A 14,737-nucleotide genomic window follows, 5' to 3' on the forward strand; every position below is an offset into this window, starting at 1 on the left:
CGAAAGTTAAATTTTAGCTCCATAGGAATGACTTTTGCATAGGATCAGAAACATAACCTATAAACAATCAAAATCACTATGTGAACAACAAAATCAAGTTCTTCAAAAGATTTATGGTCATAGTAATTCGAGACGTCATAACCATTGTAAACAACAAAATTCTCAAAGATAGATGATTTTTGAAGCAATCACCGAGAATCATACCAAGTCCTTATCATCAAACTCAAGATTCAAAGGGCATGACTCAACCTTATTTGACTGCAAGGAACATAAGAAGACTGGACTTCAGTGTTCAAAAGAAAACTGAAGAATGCTTTTCTTTGATGATGAACCACTAGAAATTGAAACCGTTGAATGACAATTAGCAACCATGTAAACTTCAAACGAGTGAATGAAAATTATCACAAAAAAACCAGCAAAATTGCCAAGAAGTTCTAAGACTCTGAAATTATTTACAAAACTAGAATTAGGATGTTGATTGAGTTTATGGATAAAATGTTTTCTAACTTTAAAAGAATTTACCAGACTTCAGATGCTCAAGTGTCATAATATCAAAATCTAGTAATGCTTAGCTAGGCAGGTGTTACATAGATTTGAAATGACCCAATCCAGTGACTATATACAATACAACTTTGTCCGAAACTACACACTCGGAAGGAAAAAAAAATGTTTCTCCAGATGTATACTTCCACAGTGTGTGTGGGGGGTGAGAAAAGAAGTTTTCTTGGAAAGATTGCCTATATTATTATTCCAAAACAATAATAAAGTTAAAAAAGGTAGTGGGTCTATGAGGCAACTTTGATCAGTTCCATTTGAGTAAAACTGTCCCTTACTCAATTATAGCATGATGTAGATATGATTATTGGTAGTGCGTGGCCATCTATGATTAATGTGGCCATCCTCAATCACCAAACCATTCAAATTTCAATTACCAGTTTCTTGCAAGTCTTCATTATAACACAACAAGACTCCACAACTTCTTGCTATTAAAATTCAAGGCATTGATGGCTGCAGCTCTTACATGTTTGCTTTGAAAGTTTTAATTCTAGGAAGTGGAGAAGGTGGACCAACCAATTTTTAATCAGTAGTGCACCTTGAACAGAAATGATTGGGAGTCTTTACAAAACCTTTTTTTATAAGTGAATATTTAATCATTGACTACTGTCTCCAGAATAAAAATTTCAAGATCAGTGAAAGAGGAAGACCATCTTGTAATGTAAAGCAAATAAACCTCAAGACAGTAGTACTCAAATAAACTATCATTTTCAAATTTCTTTAATTTTGTAAGTTGTAATAAAGTTGCAAGCTCAACTGTAGGAGTATCAAATTTTCATTCAAGATCATACGGCTTCTAACAAGGGTACAGTTGTACAGATAAGGTTGGGGTACAAAATGACACCGCATAATAGTAATTACAAACCGTACGAGTTAGCCCTAGATTTGTTCTTACCCGTAGAATTGATCCGGTTAGCATGTTCTTCGTCCTCCAGCTTCTTTCTCCGAACAGACTCTTCTTTCTGTCGCCGAATCATCTCTAATTCCCTTTGCCGTTCCTCCTCCTTCCGTTGCAGCTCTAGAGCTTCTCTTCTCTGAGACTCTTCCACTCTCCTCCTATTCTCTTCAAGCATCTTATCCAACTCTTCTCTCTCTTTTCGAGCTTGTTCCTGCAGAACATAAACAACGCACCACAAACCTCAAATGAGGACACTAGAAAAAAAAGAAAAAAAAGGAATATTACATGATTAAGACTTCAGCCTGCCCCCTATAATCTATACGTTAAAAGTAGTATGCTCTTTTTTAGATGTAAATCACAAATCGTACATTGGTTAGGCTTCAATTATAGAGACTCATTCAACACAACAGTTACTTGATTATTATCGATCATAGTCCTGAGTCAAAACTCAAAAGATATGGAAATTTAAGCCTAATGTTTCAGTACAAATCTTGAATAAAATTTGGGAGTCCCATTGAAGATCTAAAAAGTAAAAACATTTTTATGATATGATTACTATTTGTCACCAATGGGGCAAAGATCCTAGGTCCTGCAGGGTTGCATCTTATTTACCAGACAAAGATGCTTATAAGGTATCTCAAAGACTCAAACTAAGACTTCATTCATACTAAAATTATCAATCACTCGAAATGTAAAACAGTTTTGATACATGAAACCCTCTTCAAATTTGATTGCAGAACGATCAATCAATAATTTACCCTCCAATGGCCATTTCATAGGAAAAGGGTGCAAGACTAAGACCCAATCAAAATACTTACTTCTTTCCTCCTAGCTTCATTAAGAGCATCTTGCTTTTCTTTTTCAAGTTGAACTTCAACATCATCAAATAAATTCTTTACGCCCTCTGCTACACGCCTTTCTATTTCTAATTTGACTTCCTCTGAATTAAGCTTCTCCTCAACATTCTTCCTGATAGCTTCTTCCAGTCTTCTCGCAGTCTCTTCTTCCAGCAGTTTTAATTCTTCCTCGTGTTGACGCTTGCTGCTACTAGATGCAAAAAATGAAGGACATAAATAAATGGCCATGGATGAAAATGAAAAAATGCATAATCAAGTCATGTAACTTCTAATTTTCTATATCCATAAAACATCATAAATTGTAGTAAAGAGATGAACTCTCAAATGTTCATCCAAGAAAACTGTTACTAAATGAGGAAAAGAGAATAACTCTCAAAATCACTTGACAGACTATAACAGAAAGAAAACTAACTAATGAATGATAAGGAGAAATAACTATCAACTAACTGCTAATCTAATAAGAACAAAGCAAGAAGAAAAATTGACATATGAAATTTCTGAATAGTAAGTATCTTAAAGTGAATTCTATTCAATTGAATTTGTTGAATACAAAAAGCACCTTTTTATATATGAAAAGGGATTGATAACAGAAAAACAAAAGGTAACTAATAAACCTAACTAACTGATGAGAAGAAGAAGACGAAGTGAAAGTTTAACTAATACAGTGAAGGCCACAAGTATAAGTAACAGAAATAGATAAAGCTAAACAAAGCCTAAGGTAATAAATATAAGGAGAAAAATGAGAAGAAAGATTAGATACGTTTTGTTAAGAGTGATTTGATGGTCTTTTTTGTGTTTGAGAATGGGAGTACGTGATTTGGGAGGAGGAGAGAGTGAAGAAGAGCTTCTGCTTCTATGTCTTCTGCGGCGTCGAGAGTGGCGATGATGAGAAGGAGATCGAGATCGAGATCGAGAACGAGAGTGTCTTCTTCTATACGAAGGTGAACGTGACAAACTACGACCCATCCTCAAACCCTACACTACTCACTCACCACAGCGCTTCCTATTGCTTGATTCGATAACTTGTTTGGTTCCACATCGAGCAGCGCTAAACGCGCGTTTAAATGAACAGACGCACTTCCAGCAAGATGTGAAGGTGTTTGGATTTCATTTTAGAAAGCGATTCAGTCCATTGAAATCGATTTTACTTTAAGTAACATTTCCTAGCTTCTACGTTCAGTTGTGAATCGATTCTATATAAACTCGGCGTTATTTATCAGATTTGCCCTTTTCCACAAAACAATTTTGCAGTCCCTGTTCTCGGTGCTCTGTTTCAGGTTGCAGAACTTGCAACACTCTCTAGGTTAGAGAAGAAGAAGAAATCGGGCTCCAATTAAAAGCCCATTTTATATGAGCCCATTGTCTCTCTTTTATTAACAATCATGTTAACTTAAATAACAAAACTTAAAAAAGTATTTGTTAAATAATTAAAATAATATTTGTTGCATCTAAAAGTTAATATAATATGTATAACTAAAAAATATATAAAACAGTTTTTACCACTTTAATCTAAGAGTTTTAATAATGTTAAATAGTTAAATTTAATAGTAGAATATATACTTGAAAGGTTGAATCAGTTATAGGAATAATTTGTACTAAATTATTCAATCAACAAAAATTGATAAAAATCACTTATTTAAATGTATTTAAACATAAATTAATTTAACTCAATTTACTTTTAATCAAAATTACTCTAACTATGAATCAAACAAATACTCAATTAAATCAGTTTATTTAACTTTATGGAAGACTTTCAAACTCAAAAAAACATTTACTAATTCAACAACACCTAGTTTTATTTCTTTTAAATTCAATGGTTAATTTGAATTGAACTTCAATCAAGACGTAACATATTTCTCATGTCATTTCCCCGTTTCAATCGCTATAAAGTTTCTCTTTCTGCAATCTGCATTTCTCCAACATCACACGCAACACTCACAGTTCCTCTTTCTTTTCTCGTCTTCAAACACTGTCATCTAAAATCTTCACATCACAACCATTTCTCACAGCAGAATGCTACTCACTACTTCAGACAACAAACCCAGAAACAGAACCTGGGACCGTGAACATGATTTATACATTTACCTTCAAAACAACAACACTGTCCTCAAAACACAAACTAACGACTTCATGTTCAACCACTTTAATACCCTTCTTCAGAAATTCGTTGTTCGGAATCCAAAAGCTGACTCAGAATTGATGCAGTTCACAGATGGTTCATCCAGCATTCTACAATCTCTGCTGCTTCATCTTCAGAACCAAAACAGAGAAAACACTGCTGAAGAAAACGTCACAGAGGATGAGGAGGAACATAATAGGTATTTATTGAATCATTTGAAGCCTTGTGGAAAATCTTATTTACTAGAAATCATTGAGGATGGCGTCTTTGTAAAATACGAGGATGAATCATCGGATTCAAAGAAGTGTAGTAGTAAGGGTAAGAAACTGAAAGGTGCAAAAGTTTTTGCTGCTAAGAAACGTGGGGTTAAGATTAACAGTGGTGGTAACTGTAAAAGAAAGAGGGTAAAAATGAATCATGTGATTGTGAATGTGAATGGAGAAGGTGCTTCAAATGTGAAAGATGCATGCTTTGAACAAACTGAGGGTCAACACATTGGTAGTGGGAAAAAGGGTGAACAATCTGATACCCCATCTTGCATGGAAGTAGTGAAAGTGAAAGATGAGATTTCAGATTATGATTATGTTGATGATGATGATGTGATTGTAATAGAAAGGCCTGTGCAAAGTCTGGTTGTAAGTATCTAAAACTCATGAATTTGTTATTAATTGTTTTATATATAAATGTTATATTAGTGGTTATGTTAGTTTTCCGGATTTGAACTTAGGGAACTCCTTAATATCATTCGGCACTTTCAAATTGAATGCAAGATTTTATGGTACAACAGTAAGACTAACAATGTTGTATAGAACAGACGGAGTGTTGGACGGTAAATAAATCATGACTATAAAATAAGCATAGCATATATAAGAATGTTGCGTGAAGTGTGAAAAAATTAGACAAGATGTGATTAGGAAAGACAACATTAGAGAGAGAGGCAAAGAGAGTTGATATCTAAAAGAGAAACTATTAAGAAAAAAATGGAGATTAATAAGGCATATAGAGATATAATACATGATAGAACATTATAGGGTCATTGTAGCCAACCTTTCTCAATGGGACAATACTTTGCTGTTGTTGTATTGAACATTTTCTCTTTGTTTTATGTTGTGTATGCACTTTCCTTATCTATCTAGTTTTTGTTGGCTCTTTGTGTTGCTTCTCAGGGTGATGATTTTAGAGGAAAACTCTTGAACGAACTTAATAGGCCTTACTGTGAAGAAGAGTGTCAGAGACTATTGCGTGACTTTAAGGTTCGAAAGCCGGTCCAAAACTATAAAGATCTCCGTGGGCGTATCAAAATCTATGAGGAAGATTATGATGGAAAGTCTTTTTATGATCATACTTATGGTTAGTAGGATTTGGCGTTTCTCTTTAATTAATAATAGTATACAACTTGTTGTGTTAGAATTGCATTACATTATATATTATATACATACTAGAGTTAATGTACTTGCCATGTCTCAAAATGTGTACTCTAGTGGTATGGGTCAGGACATTGAACTAACAAATTCTCAGATGTGCTTGCCAATACTTGTGTATGCTTATGTAAAATTACTCTTTTTCACTTTGAATTTGGATGAGTTCACTAAATTTGATAAATGATAAGTTATGGTGAAAGAGGATAAACCTCTACAAAAATGTGATGCAACAATTTACTCAATTGGGACAGAAACTTGCTTTTGTTATTTTGAAACTTGGCAAGTGTTAGATATGTGCTCATGTTGCAGATCTTGCAGAGGAAATAGAAGCAGCTGGCGATGATCATCCCAAAGTTCTGAGTCTTCTACGTGGATATTTCTTTTGGTTAAAAGTAAGTATCTTATTTACTTATGATACTTGAGCTTCTGACTACATGTTTTAATATTGTTAGTTCTTCAAGCAATTCCCAATTGATAATGTTTGCCTCTCTATATTTTTAAAATAGTTTGACTTTTATTATTTCTAGCTTAAAAGTCTTGCAAATGGTGGTTTTGGTTGGTTGACATTGTAAAAAGTTTTATGCTGACACGACATCAAAATATTCTCTATTTTACTATTAGCTTATATCTCAAGATTGTTAGGGAAGATGAGTACAAAAAGAAACCATTATCTTTATTTATGGCTTACATAATTAGTTGTTCTATGCTATCAGAATGCATCACATGAAGGGGAGTTCATGCCATGGAGAGTCCCATCGTTTTTGGATGTACTACCACAACAATAGGAAAGGATGATAGTTACTCTTTGGACTTGATTTTCTCTATGGTTATGTAAGGCGGTAATCATGGATGCACTATTAATGTCTTCCATGTAATTAGTTTATATCTTACTCGGTACGTCTAAATTTAAAATTATTCAACAACTCTCTTTGCAGTTGTAGTTAATGTTACTATCTTTAATTAGAATTGTAGAAGTCTGGGAAATTACTTGTTTTAACGACAATGTTGTTATCTTAACAGAATTATAGAAGTATAGGAAATTACTTATTTTAATGACAATATTGCTAGCTTTAAGTAGAATTGTAGAAGCCTGTGAAATTACTTGTTTTAACGACAGTATTGCTATCTTTAAGTAGAATTGTAGAAGCTCGTGAAATTACTTGTTTTAACGACTTAATTAATGTTAGTTTAGAAGAAGAAGAAAAATTTAGTACCTTAAAATGCAATTTATGTTTATTTTCTTGTGTTTGTTAAATCTATTATCATGTAGCCAAAACATACAAAACCATAAACTTTTTTACTTTAAGATGATAATGTCGTACGACTTTGAAAATTAGAGAGATTTTTAACATCCGTTCACTCTGAATTAATTACATGGAACACTTTTTGATGCTAACAATGGTTTTAAATTAGATTATCTTCTATTTAATATTTCTAATATATATGACATGATTAATAATAAGTCTTTAATATTATGGATGTAATATAAAAATTATCTTTGTGCCTTCATAATTTCTCCTAATTCTTAAATCATATAACTTTAAGATAATTTGTTTGTAAAGCTGTATTTTTTGTTTCAAATTAAGTGTCATTTTAGCAATCATATAAAATGTATACAAAAAAAGTGTATTTTTTTTCAGTATTACATTATTTTTCAATTTTATCTCTAAAGTAGTATTGTCTACTAATGTTACAACAAAAATTAATCTAATTTTGTACCCAAAAAATAATAATTTAATTTGGAAAAACATGACTTTTTTATTGAAAAAACTTATTTCATATCATTTGCAATGACTTTGACTATATTAAAGCGAACATAACTCAAAAAAAAAAAGGTACTGTTCATGTGGCTGCTGGGATTCGAGCCCAGGTCTCCACGGCCACAACGTGGAATTCTTACCACTAAACTACAGCCACTTCGATGAAAGTTTTCTTTGCGTTTTATATTTAACTAAAATCAAATGCACCATTTTAAATTATTTTTGAGTTTGCAATCATGAAATATCCTTAAAACATACATGCTTGTGACAAGACGCGTTTTCAAACAAAATAAAAACTTGTATAATGGTGTGGCTCTTTTCCGGTTTTTTTATGCCAAAAAAATAAATATTGACGAGTAGTTATAGACTTTTAGAAAATAGTATTTGAATGTAATATGTAATGAGTTTTATTGTAAAAAGATAACATGTCTCATAGGAGGCATCTGAATTAAAATACCTTATTCACATCGGCTATGACATTTGAGATAAAGACTCGAGTGTTTCAATTTTTTTGAAAATAACTTATGAGATATACGTTGGTTTAAGCTTATTTTTGTAATATATAGCTTAATTTTATAAGTTATTTTCAACTCATGTGAAGTTTATCTCTCATAATTTCTGATAAAAAAAATAAGTTTATCATAATTTTCTCTTCAATTGGAAAAACAGGTTGCGCCTCTTTTGCACAGTAAACACACTTAATTATGCTGTATATTCAAACGCCTCAATAGTTATCTTAAAAAACATAAAAGCTATTTTTTTCTTTTGGCAGAATAAAAGCTATTTTAACTTGTTACAACATAATTTCGTACTATATTCGATTCATTGTCAACTAACTCTTCACACAAAAAATAGCTTTATTCTTAAAAAATATTATTTTTTCTTTACATTTGATTTTTTTCATAACTTGGATAAAAAGAGTACTTCCTTATCCTCCAAATAGTATTAAAATCATTTCATATATTTGATGCTATATTATATGCAAGCAATTGTTTTGTACAATACAAATAAACATGTTACTTAAACAATTTCATCCCCAAAAAAATTGTTTCAGAAGTTTAACTGTTTCCAAGCAGAGTTGTATAACAGCTTTTTTGGAGGGGTCAATAGTTGTATAACAACTTAAATATTATAGATATCCTTGCAACCTTATTCTACCGATAAGGTTCGACCACTAAAATATTTAAATTACATTGACTAGCGTATACAGAATAGCTAACTTTGATTTTTACATAAATTGGTCAACTTAACAAGATAAAAAGAAAAGGGTGAAGGTAAAAAGAAAAATATATTTGGGAAAAGGAAGAGGCTAAAACATAAAAACAATGTACAACTACATAAGTACATAACTAATAACAAGTAGTACAACAACTACTACTACTATTCTAATACAAACTGGAAGAAACATCACCTCCTCAGTTTCAGATGATTGAACCCAAGCTTTCATTGAATATGCTACCAATGATTAAAACCACACGAAAAAAGCAGTCTCTTCTCTGCCTTGCTGTACATTGTGTTGCTAAACCAAATGGATGGGGTCACTGAGCCAAACCCTATAACCAGCTACATTTCTTTTGCTTAATAATGTACATAATAAGCCAGCAACATTTCTTTTTCATAGTGTAACTAAGCCGAAAAGCTCAGACAATGAGAAGTTAGAAAATACGGTCATGTATATAACTCAATGGCAGGATAGCAATAATGGATTTAATTTCTTGTTCTACCAGTTTAAGACTTCAGCGTCACTTGAAATGGTCTTGCCGGATAACTGTAATTAAATTAAGGGGTGGTCCATCTTCTTCCTTTTGTTTCCAAGGTTCACCATTGCCTTGGATATACCATGATACTTTTGGAGACAAGGGACTGTATACATCTGCATGTGATGAACATTTAGGCAAATTTTCGCAGTTTGTTAAGAAGGGAGGGTTAAATGTGCATTTATGGAAACATCATTAGCCGATCAACTTAATCATATCTAGAAAATAGTGAACAAATTATAATCTCACGTCAAAATATATCTACTAATGCTAAGAAACCCCAGTCTGTCCTGAATGCTGACTGTGTGCCCTCTACCCAAACATTTTTGTTAGAAATTTAATCACCCTTCCTTTTCTAGCATAGCTCATTTGCCATGATGTGGGTTCATCACTTCATATCCATTTGTGCAAACTATAATTTGAAGCTAGAGGTGCTTTTCAATTTAGAAAGTGAAAATGAAAATAAGTCTTTGATTGGAAAAGTGATGGATTTAAGCATATAAGGAATTCAACTCTGAATAACAGCCACAAAAGACATTTTAACTCAAACTAGAAGGCTTAGTTCATTTTACAGCCATCATGACAAAAACTATATTACATTAGTAATTTCCATTGAAGAATAAAACCCCATAGATCTATCAACTATATTAGAACTTGAGCATCTTAAGCAAGAAAAATCAAATATTTCTACTATAATAAGGACTAGGCTTAAAAACACACTGATTGCACTAAATACATAATTATTTTCATCACTCTTCACCATTAAATGTTTCCCTTGTTACTTAAGTACTTTAATTGGAAAAAAAATGACTGCTTAAGGCTATAAAGCCCCGTCATGGTGTGGCCTAGGGAAGGGCCAGACCAGTTGTGGATTTATTGTAGGCAATCTAATCATGCATTTACAAGAAGCTAAGTACATGTGACCTTGTAGTCACATGGTAGTGACTCCAACTGCTGCACCAAGGCTCCCATCATCTTTATATGAAAAAGATATCCTCAAATGTCTAGTTGCATGGCTACTCATATATCAAAATTGAGCAAGCAGTGAACAAGGAAATATAAGCAATTTTCTTACATCATCTAAAATTTGTATTAAGTTTTAGACTTTGGTCATAATCATACTTCAGCACAGGTCAGGCTGCCAAATACTAGTAAAGTTTGCAGCTCAATGCAAAGGCACATATAATTATGCAGACCTTACATCATCAAAGGAATCCTCGCCTAAGTGCATTAAGCCTTTACCTGTACCAGCTGGAGGATCTGGCTCTCTGGTACTGTGCAATACGGTTGTTCCAGATAAAACAGTGATGAAACCACATAGCTCCGATGCAATACTGCTTATACTTTGACCAGAATAGTCCTAAATGATAAGAATACAGAAGGCAGGATTACAACTGATAGTTGAGCAATTGATCAAAAAGATGTATCCTTATATGTATTTTTTACTTTGTTCCAATAAAATACCAACCTTAAACATGATTGCGCTGGCTAATATTGTAAAAGATGTGAACAACGCATAATAGATAGGAGAAACAACTACTGTGTTGAAAGTATCCAATGCCTGCAATGCCAATCATGCAACAGTTGATCAACATAGAAGCACAGATCCCAGACCAACTAACAAGCAAATTATGACAACTGAAATGCATGGAAAACAATCTTGTAAATGAAAATTCTGGAATTGGGACTTCGAGATTATCAGCTTTGGTTGCCCAGTTCAAGCATTACACGGATGTATTTGGCCTAGAGGTTTACATGTTGTTGCACTCATAAATTAGCACATACTCTAGAGGTTTACATGATGTTATTTGGATTATGGATCACCTCCTACAAACATAAAATGCTTTCTCATACTATATAAAAAGCAGATGAAACACATATGACATAATATAATAATAGAAAAATGACACATAAGAGCTGTATCATTCTATTCTACTAAAGGGAAGAATGGAAGATAAAGTAAGGCTCTAACTTTTATTTCATATACCCAAAAATATACACATAAAAATACTAAGGGTGATACTAACCATATTAAGGTAATTTAATTGAGTAATGATGCAAGAAACGGCGACCATTGTAAAAATCCATGTCTGAAAGTAGACAAACTGATCTGCACCCTCCAATGTAAGTTTTATAGCAATGCCAATCGCTTTTACACTCATGACCTGAGACAGGATTTATCAGTTCAGAAGCGTAAATCAAAAGGTCACTTCCACTACTGAATGCTAGAATGTTCAAGGTGAACTGGATAGGAAGAGTCACTTACAGTCAAGGATCCAATTATGGAGCATATTCCAACATAAATGAAGATATTAGTTTGGCCATAGCGAGGTGCGCAATACAAAATCAAAAAGAATGCCACAGCCATTGCCGAGGCTGTGTACAAGAGAAATGCTGGAAGCCATAACAGAAAGCAGCAATATCATAATTAAGTGAAAATCTGATTTAAAAAAAATAATAATAAACAGCTAAAACCCTCAGCGGCAGCATACCTGGTTGAACAGCCAAAAGCCATATTTCTAGCACAGAACTAAGAGACTTTTCTTGAGGTGCATGGAGCACAATAACAGTGGATCCTACTATGCATAAAAGACACCCAAGCATGCCCATTTTCTGTAACTTCTCACCCAACATGAAATGAGCCAAGACAGCACTACACTAGCCATTTCCACCAGCAACAAACAAAAGTAGATCGAGTTAAAATTAAAAATTGAAAAAGCAAAAGGGGAAGGGGTGTGAGATCGTAAAATCGTGTGATCCTACATGCTGGATTGGGATTTTGTCTAACATGGCTTCTAGTGTTTGCTTCTTCCATTTTCACCGATAAAATAAACATCAGCGAATAGATTATAGAAGTTATTCAAAATGTATTTTAAATATAGATTGAGTACTTTTGAAAATTAAGAAAACTTTCACAATATTGCAATGTTTCTAGAAATGCATTCTAGGTAATCAGCTTTCGTCATCTCTCTGTTGTAATTAAAAAGGAAAATCTATAACCAAATGCCACATCAATTCAACCACTCATATACAAAGTAAAAGTTGAAAATGAAAATTAAAAACGTTCTTAAAAAGTAAACAAGCATAATTTCTGCAGAATTAAAAGTAATTACCTAACAATAATACTCAAAGCACCAAGTGGCGTGACAAGCACCGCAGGTGCATAAATGTATGCTACAAAATTCGCTATCTCTCCAACAATCACTGTAATAATAACGAGAGGATCCTCGTAAAAAATCAGAAACAAAAAGGGGGGAAAATTGAAAGTTGAAAATGTAAAAATAAAAAAAGTTGCAATTTTGCTAGTTTCATCTTTTGTTTCCCGTTAAACCCAACTAACTTACGCGAACTCACTAAAAGGGTGTAATCGGAAATAAAATGGTGTAACTAGCAAAATTGAAAAAAATTGTTAAGTAGTACTGACTGGTAAACATTCCGATCCACCAAAGAGGCTGTAGAAGATAACCATAGCCTCCGACACCTGCAACGGATAGTTAGTTAGAAAGATAACGGCGTCATTGAGAAGGTAAGAGAGATGAAAAAAGTGTAACTAACTTGCAGGAGTGCCGTTAAGACTGGCACGTTGGAGACCCTTTTTCTTGATGATGAAGCTGGAGCCTATAAAAGCGCCGGAGACAACGGCTAATATGAAACCAGTCAAATTACTGGAGTACATCTATTTATGTATGTATTGATGTTTTGCATTCACTGAATTGTGTGATTTGGAATTTGATTTGGAATTTGGAACCCTAGATGGATTAGAATTTTGATTTAGAAGATCGTCGATGAATGAACAAGAGACAAATTCAAAGTTCAAACTCATTTATTCTCGTTTTGTCGCGCATCAATCAGATTCTGTCTTCGTCGCGCCCCCTTCCTATGTTTCTTAGTGGGGACCGATTACTAGGATTTTTTTTTTTTTTTACGAAACCAGTTACAGTACTTTGAATTGGAGAGTGAGTTTCAACGAGTAATTCCAACCTTACTCCGAACACTTTTTTCGAGCCAAAAATGACAGACTCGCAAAACACGCGGATAAGTTAATCGAAGATTATTGAAAGTTTATCGGAAACCAAAAAAAAAAAAGAATTTATTGAAAATGTTTTCAAGGTTAATCCTTTCTTTTAATTTCTAAAAATATAAAAATGGATTATTTTCATCTCTCAAATCAGATATTAAATCATTAAAATATCGATTATTTGATAGTAAATTATAATTTAGATTATTTAAAAAAAAAAATAAATCGTATTGTTAATATATTTTATGATAATAAATTATTTTAATGTTTGATGAATAATTTAAATTTTTTATTAAATTGAAATAGAAAACATTTTATATGTATGTAGTTTACCCTTTTTAAATAATAAGATCAATTGAATTAAAAAAATTAAATTAAAAGGTGGACTAATACGAGTAAAGATTTATATATTTATTAATTATAAACAAACAACCTTTAAATTTTGAATTAATCAAACAGTATTTTTTTTAAATTAGTTAAACATAATTAATATTTTTGACGTAGTTAATCATAATTAACTCATATGCAAAAATTAAATTTTTGTTTGCTACCCCTAAGCATGTACTAAAAAAAACGTACACTACATTGTGTTTAGCCCTGGCCTTGGTAACAAAATGGTTGGACCGAATGCAGTAAAGTCAACTATGAGCCCTACTACGTCTACCACGCGGCCACGCCATATCTCCAACCCACATGGCTTTCGCTTTCTATAATCATAATATAGTTTTATAGTTTTAGATAAACTACTATTTTTATTCTTTTTAGATGTTGATGATTTAATTAAAAAAAATTAAATTAATCTTGAAATTATTAAAATAATTTAAAAATATAATTTATTATTTTAAAAGTTTATGAAATACAATTTACCATTAAATTTATTCATAATCATTATAACGTTAAAAATTAAACAATTTAATATTTTGATGATTTAATAATTAATTTAAATTTTTTATTTAATTAAATACTAAAATAAAAATGTTTATATTTATTAGAAATAAAATGAGAGTTTACTTATTTGACATATTTTTTTATGGGTCTGTAAGACTTATTTTTAACATTTCTTTAGCACTTGTCACAACTTCACAAGCAACCCAAAAACAATACCCATCTTTAATATGTGTCTACTTTTAAGCATCTTTCGAAAAAAAAAAAAAAAACTTTTTTTTATAAATATATTCTTAAATATAAGTTTTTTCCAAAAATTTACGCATAATTGCAAAATTTAAAATTTAAATATGAGACATAATTAATAATATTAATATTTTATCAATTGAGTTATAAGTATAAATATCTTTTAATTTAATGTATATTTATTATTATTATTATTATTATTATTTTAATTGTATCTTTTA

General features: G+C 31.9%; 3 protein-coding genes and 1 non-coding gene across 5 annotated transcripts; 1 reads left to right on the plus strand and 3 right to left on the minus strand.

The window, feature by feature from the left end:
• Positions 1-1,244: 1,244 nt before the first annotated feature.
• LOC101506435 (uncharacterized) lies at positions 1,245-3,652 on the minus strand. 2 transcript variants are annotated; one of them, XM_004502947.4, is made up of 3 exons: positions 3,071-3,652; positions 2,272-2,497; positions 1,245-1,664 (listed from the first exon to the last, which is right to left on the minus strand). In XM_004502947.4, exons 1-3 carry the CDS (start codon positions 3,274-3,276, stop codon positions 1,413-1,415), a joined length of 684 nt encoding a protein of 227 aa, XP_004503004.1. In that variant the 5' UTR covers positions 3,277-3,652; the 3' UTR covers positions 1,245-1,412. The 2 variants fall into 2 exon arrangements, with proteins under 2 accessions (XP_004503004.1, XP_004503003.1); XM_004502946.4 differs by having other exon boundaries at positions 2,272-2,500.
• Positions 3,653-4,127: 475 nt separating this feature from the next.
• LOC101507098 (uncharacterized) lies at positions 4,128-6,930 on the plus strand. Its single transcript, XM_004503017.4, has 4 exons — positions 4,128-5,064; positions 5,596-5,779; positions 6,160-6,242; positions 6,564-6,930. The coding sequence occupies exons 1-4, from the start codon at positions 4,324-4,326 to the stop codon at positions 6,633-6,635; spliced, it is 1,080 nt and encodes a 359-aa protein (XP_004503074.1). The 5' UTR covers positions 4,128-4,323; the 3' UTR covers positions 6,636-6,930.
• A 765-nt stretch (positions 6,931-7,695) lies between these two features.
• On the minus strand, positions 7,696-7,767 carry TRNAH-GUG (transfer RNA histidin (anticodon GUG)). Its single transcript has one exon. It is a non-coding gene; the product is annotated as a tRNA-His (tRNA).
• A 1,448-nt stretch (positions 7,768-9,215) lies between these two features.
• On the minus strand, positions 9,216-13,179 carry LOC101506981 (probable magnesium transporter NIPA6). Its single transcript, XM_004502948.4, has 9 exons — positions 12,923-13,179; positions 12,792-12,848; positions 12,481-12,571; positions 11,860-12,020; positions 11,634-11,761; positions 11,395-11,532; positions 10,836-10,928; positions 10,610-10,727; positions 9,216-9,483 (listed from the first exon to the last, which is right to left on the minus strand). Exons 1-9 carry the CDS (start codon positions 13,041-13,043, stop codon positions 9,353-9,355), a joined length of 1,038 nt encoding a protein of 345 aa, XP_004503005.1. The 5' UTR covers positions 13,044-13,179; the 3' UTR covers positions 9,216-9,352.
• Positions 13,180-14,737: the final 1,558 nt, after the last annotated feature.

Source organism: Cicer arietinum, chromosome 5 (genome assembly GCF_000331145.2).
Source record: "Cicer arietinum cultivar CDC Frontier isolate Library 1 chromosome 5, Cicar.CDCFrontier_v2.0, whole genome shotgun sequence".
NCBI classification, from domain to species: domain Eukaryota; kingdom Viridiplantae; phylum Streptophyta; class Magnoliopsida; order Fabales; family Fabaceae; genus Cicer; species Cicer arietinum.

Excerpts from the sequence above, each read along its gene's own strand:
- LOC101506981 (XM_004502948.4), bottom strand. The coding sequence starts at position 13,043 with ATGTACTCCAGTAATTTGACTGGTTTCATATTAGCCGTTGTCTCCGGC. Across the intron at positions 11,533-11,633 it reads CCATAATTGGATCCTTGACT|GTCATGAGTGTAAAAGCGAT; the intron begins GTAAGTGACTCT and ends ATCCTGTCTCAG. Across the intron at positions 9,484-10,609 it reads AGATCCTCCAGCTGGTACAG|ATGTATACAGTCCCTTGTCT; the intron begins GTAAAGGCTTAA and ends CATCACATGCAG.
- LOC101507098 (XM_004503017.4), top strand. The coding sequence starts at position 4,324 with ATGCTACTCACTACTTCAGACAACAAACCCAGAAACAGAACCTGGGAC. Across the intron at positions 5,780-6,159 it reads TTTTTATGATCATACTTATG|ATCTTGCAGAGGAAATAGAA; the intron begins GTTAGTAGGATT and ends CTCATGTTGCAG. Across the intron at positions 6,243-6,563 it reads GATATTTCTTTTGGTTAAAA|AATGCATCACATGAAGGGGA; the intron begins GTAAGTATCTTA and ends CTATGCTATCAG.
- LOC101506435 (XM_004502946.4), bottom strand. The coding sequence starts at position 3,276 with ATGGGTCGTAGTTTGTCACGTTCACCTTCGTATAGAAGAAGACACTCT. Across the intron at positions 2,501-3,070 it reads CAAATCACTCTTAACAAAAC|TAGCAGCAAGCGTCAACACG; the intron begins GTATCTAATCTT and ends TTTTGCATCTAG. Across the intron at positions 1,665-2,271 it reads ATGAAGCTAGGAGGAAAGAA|GAACAAGCTCGAAAAGAGAG; the intron begins GTAAGTATTTTG and ends TATGTTCTGCAG.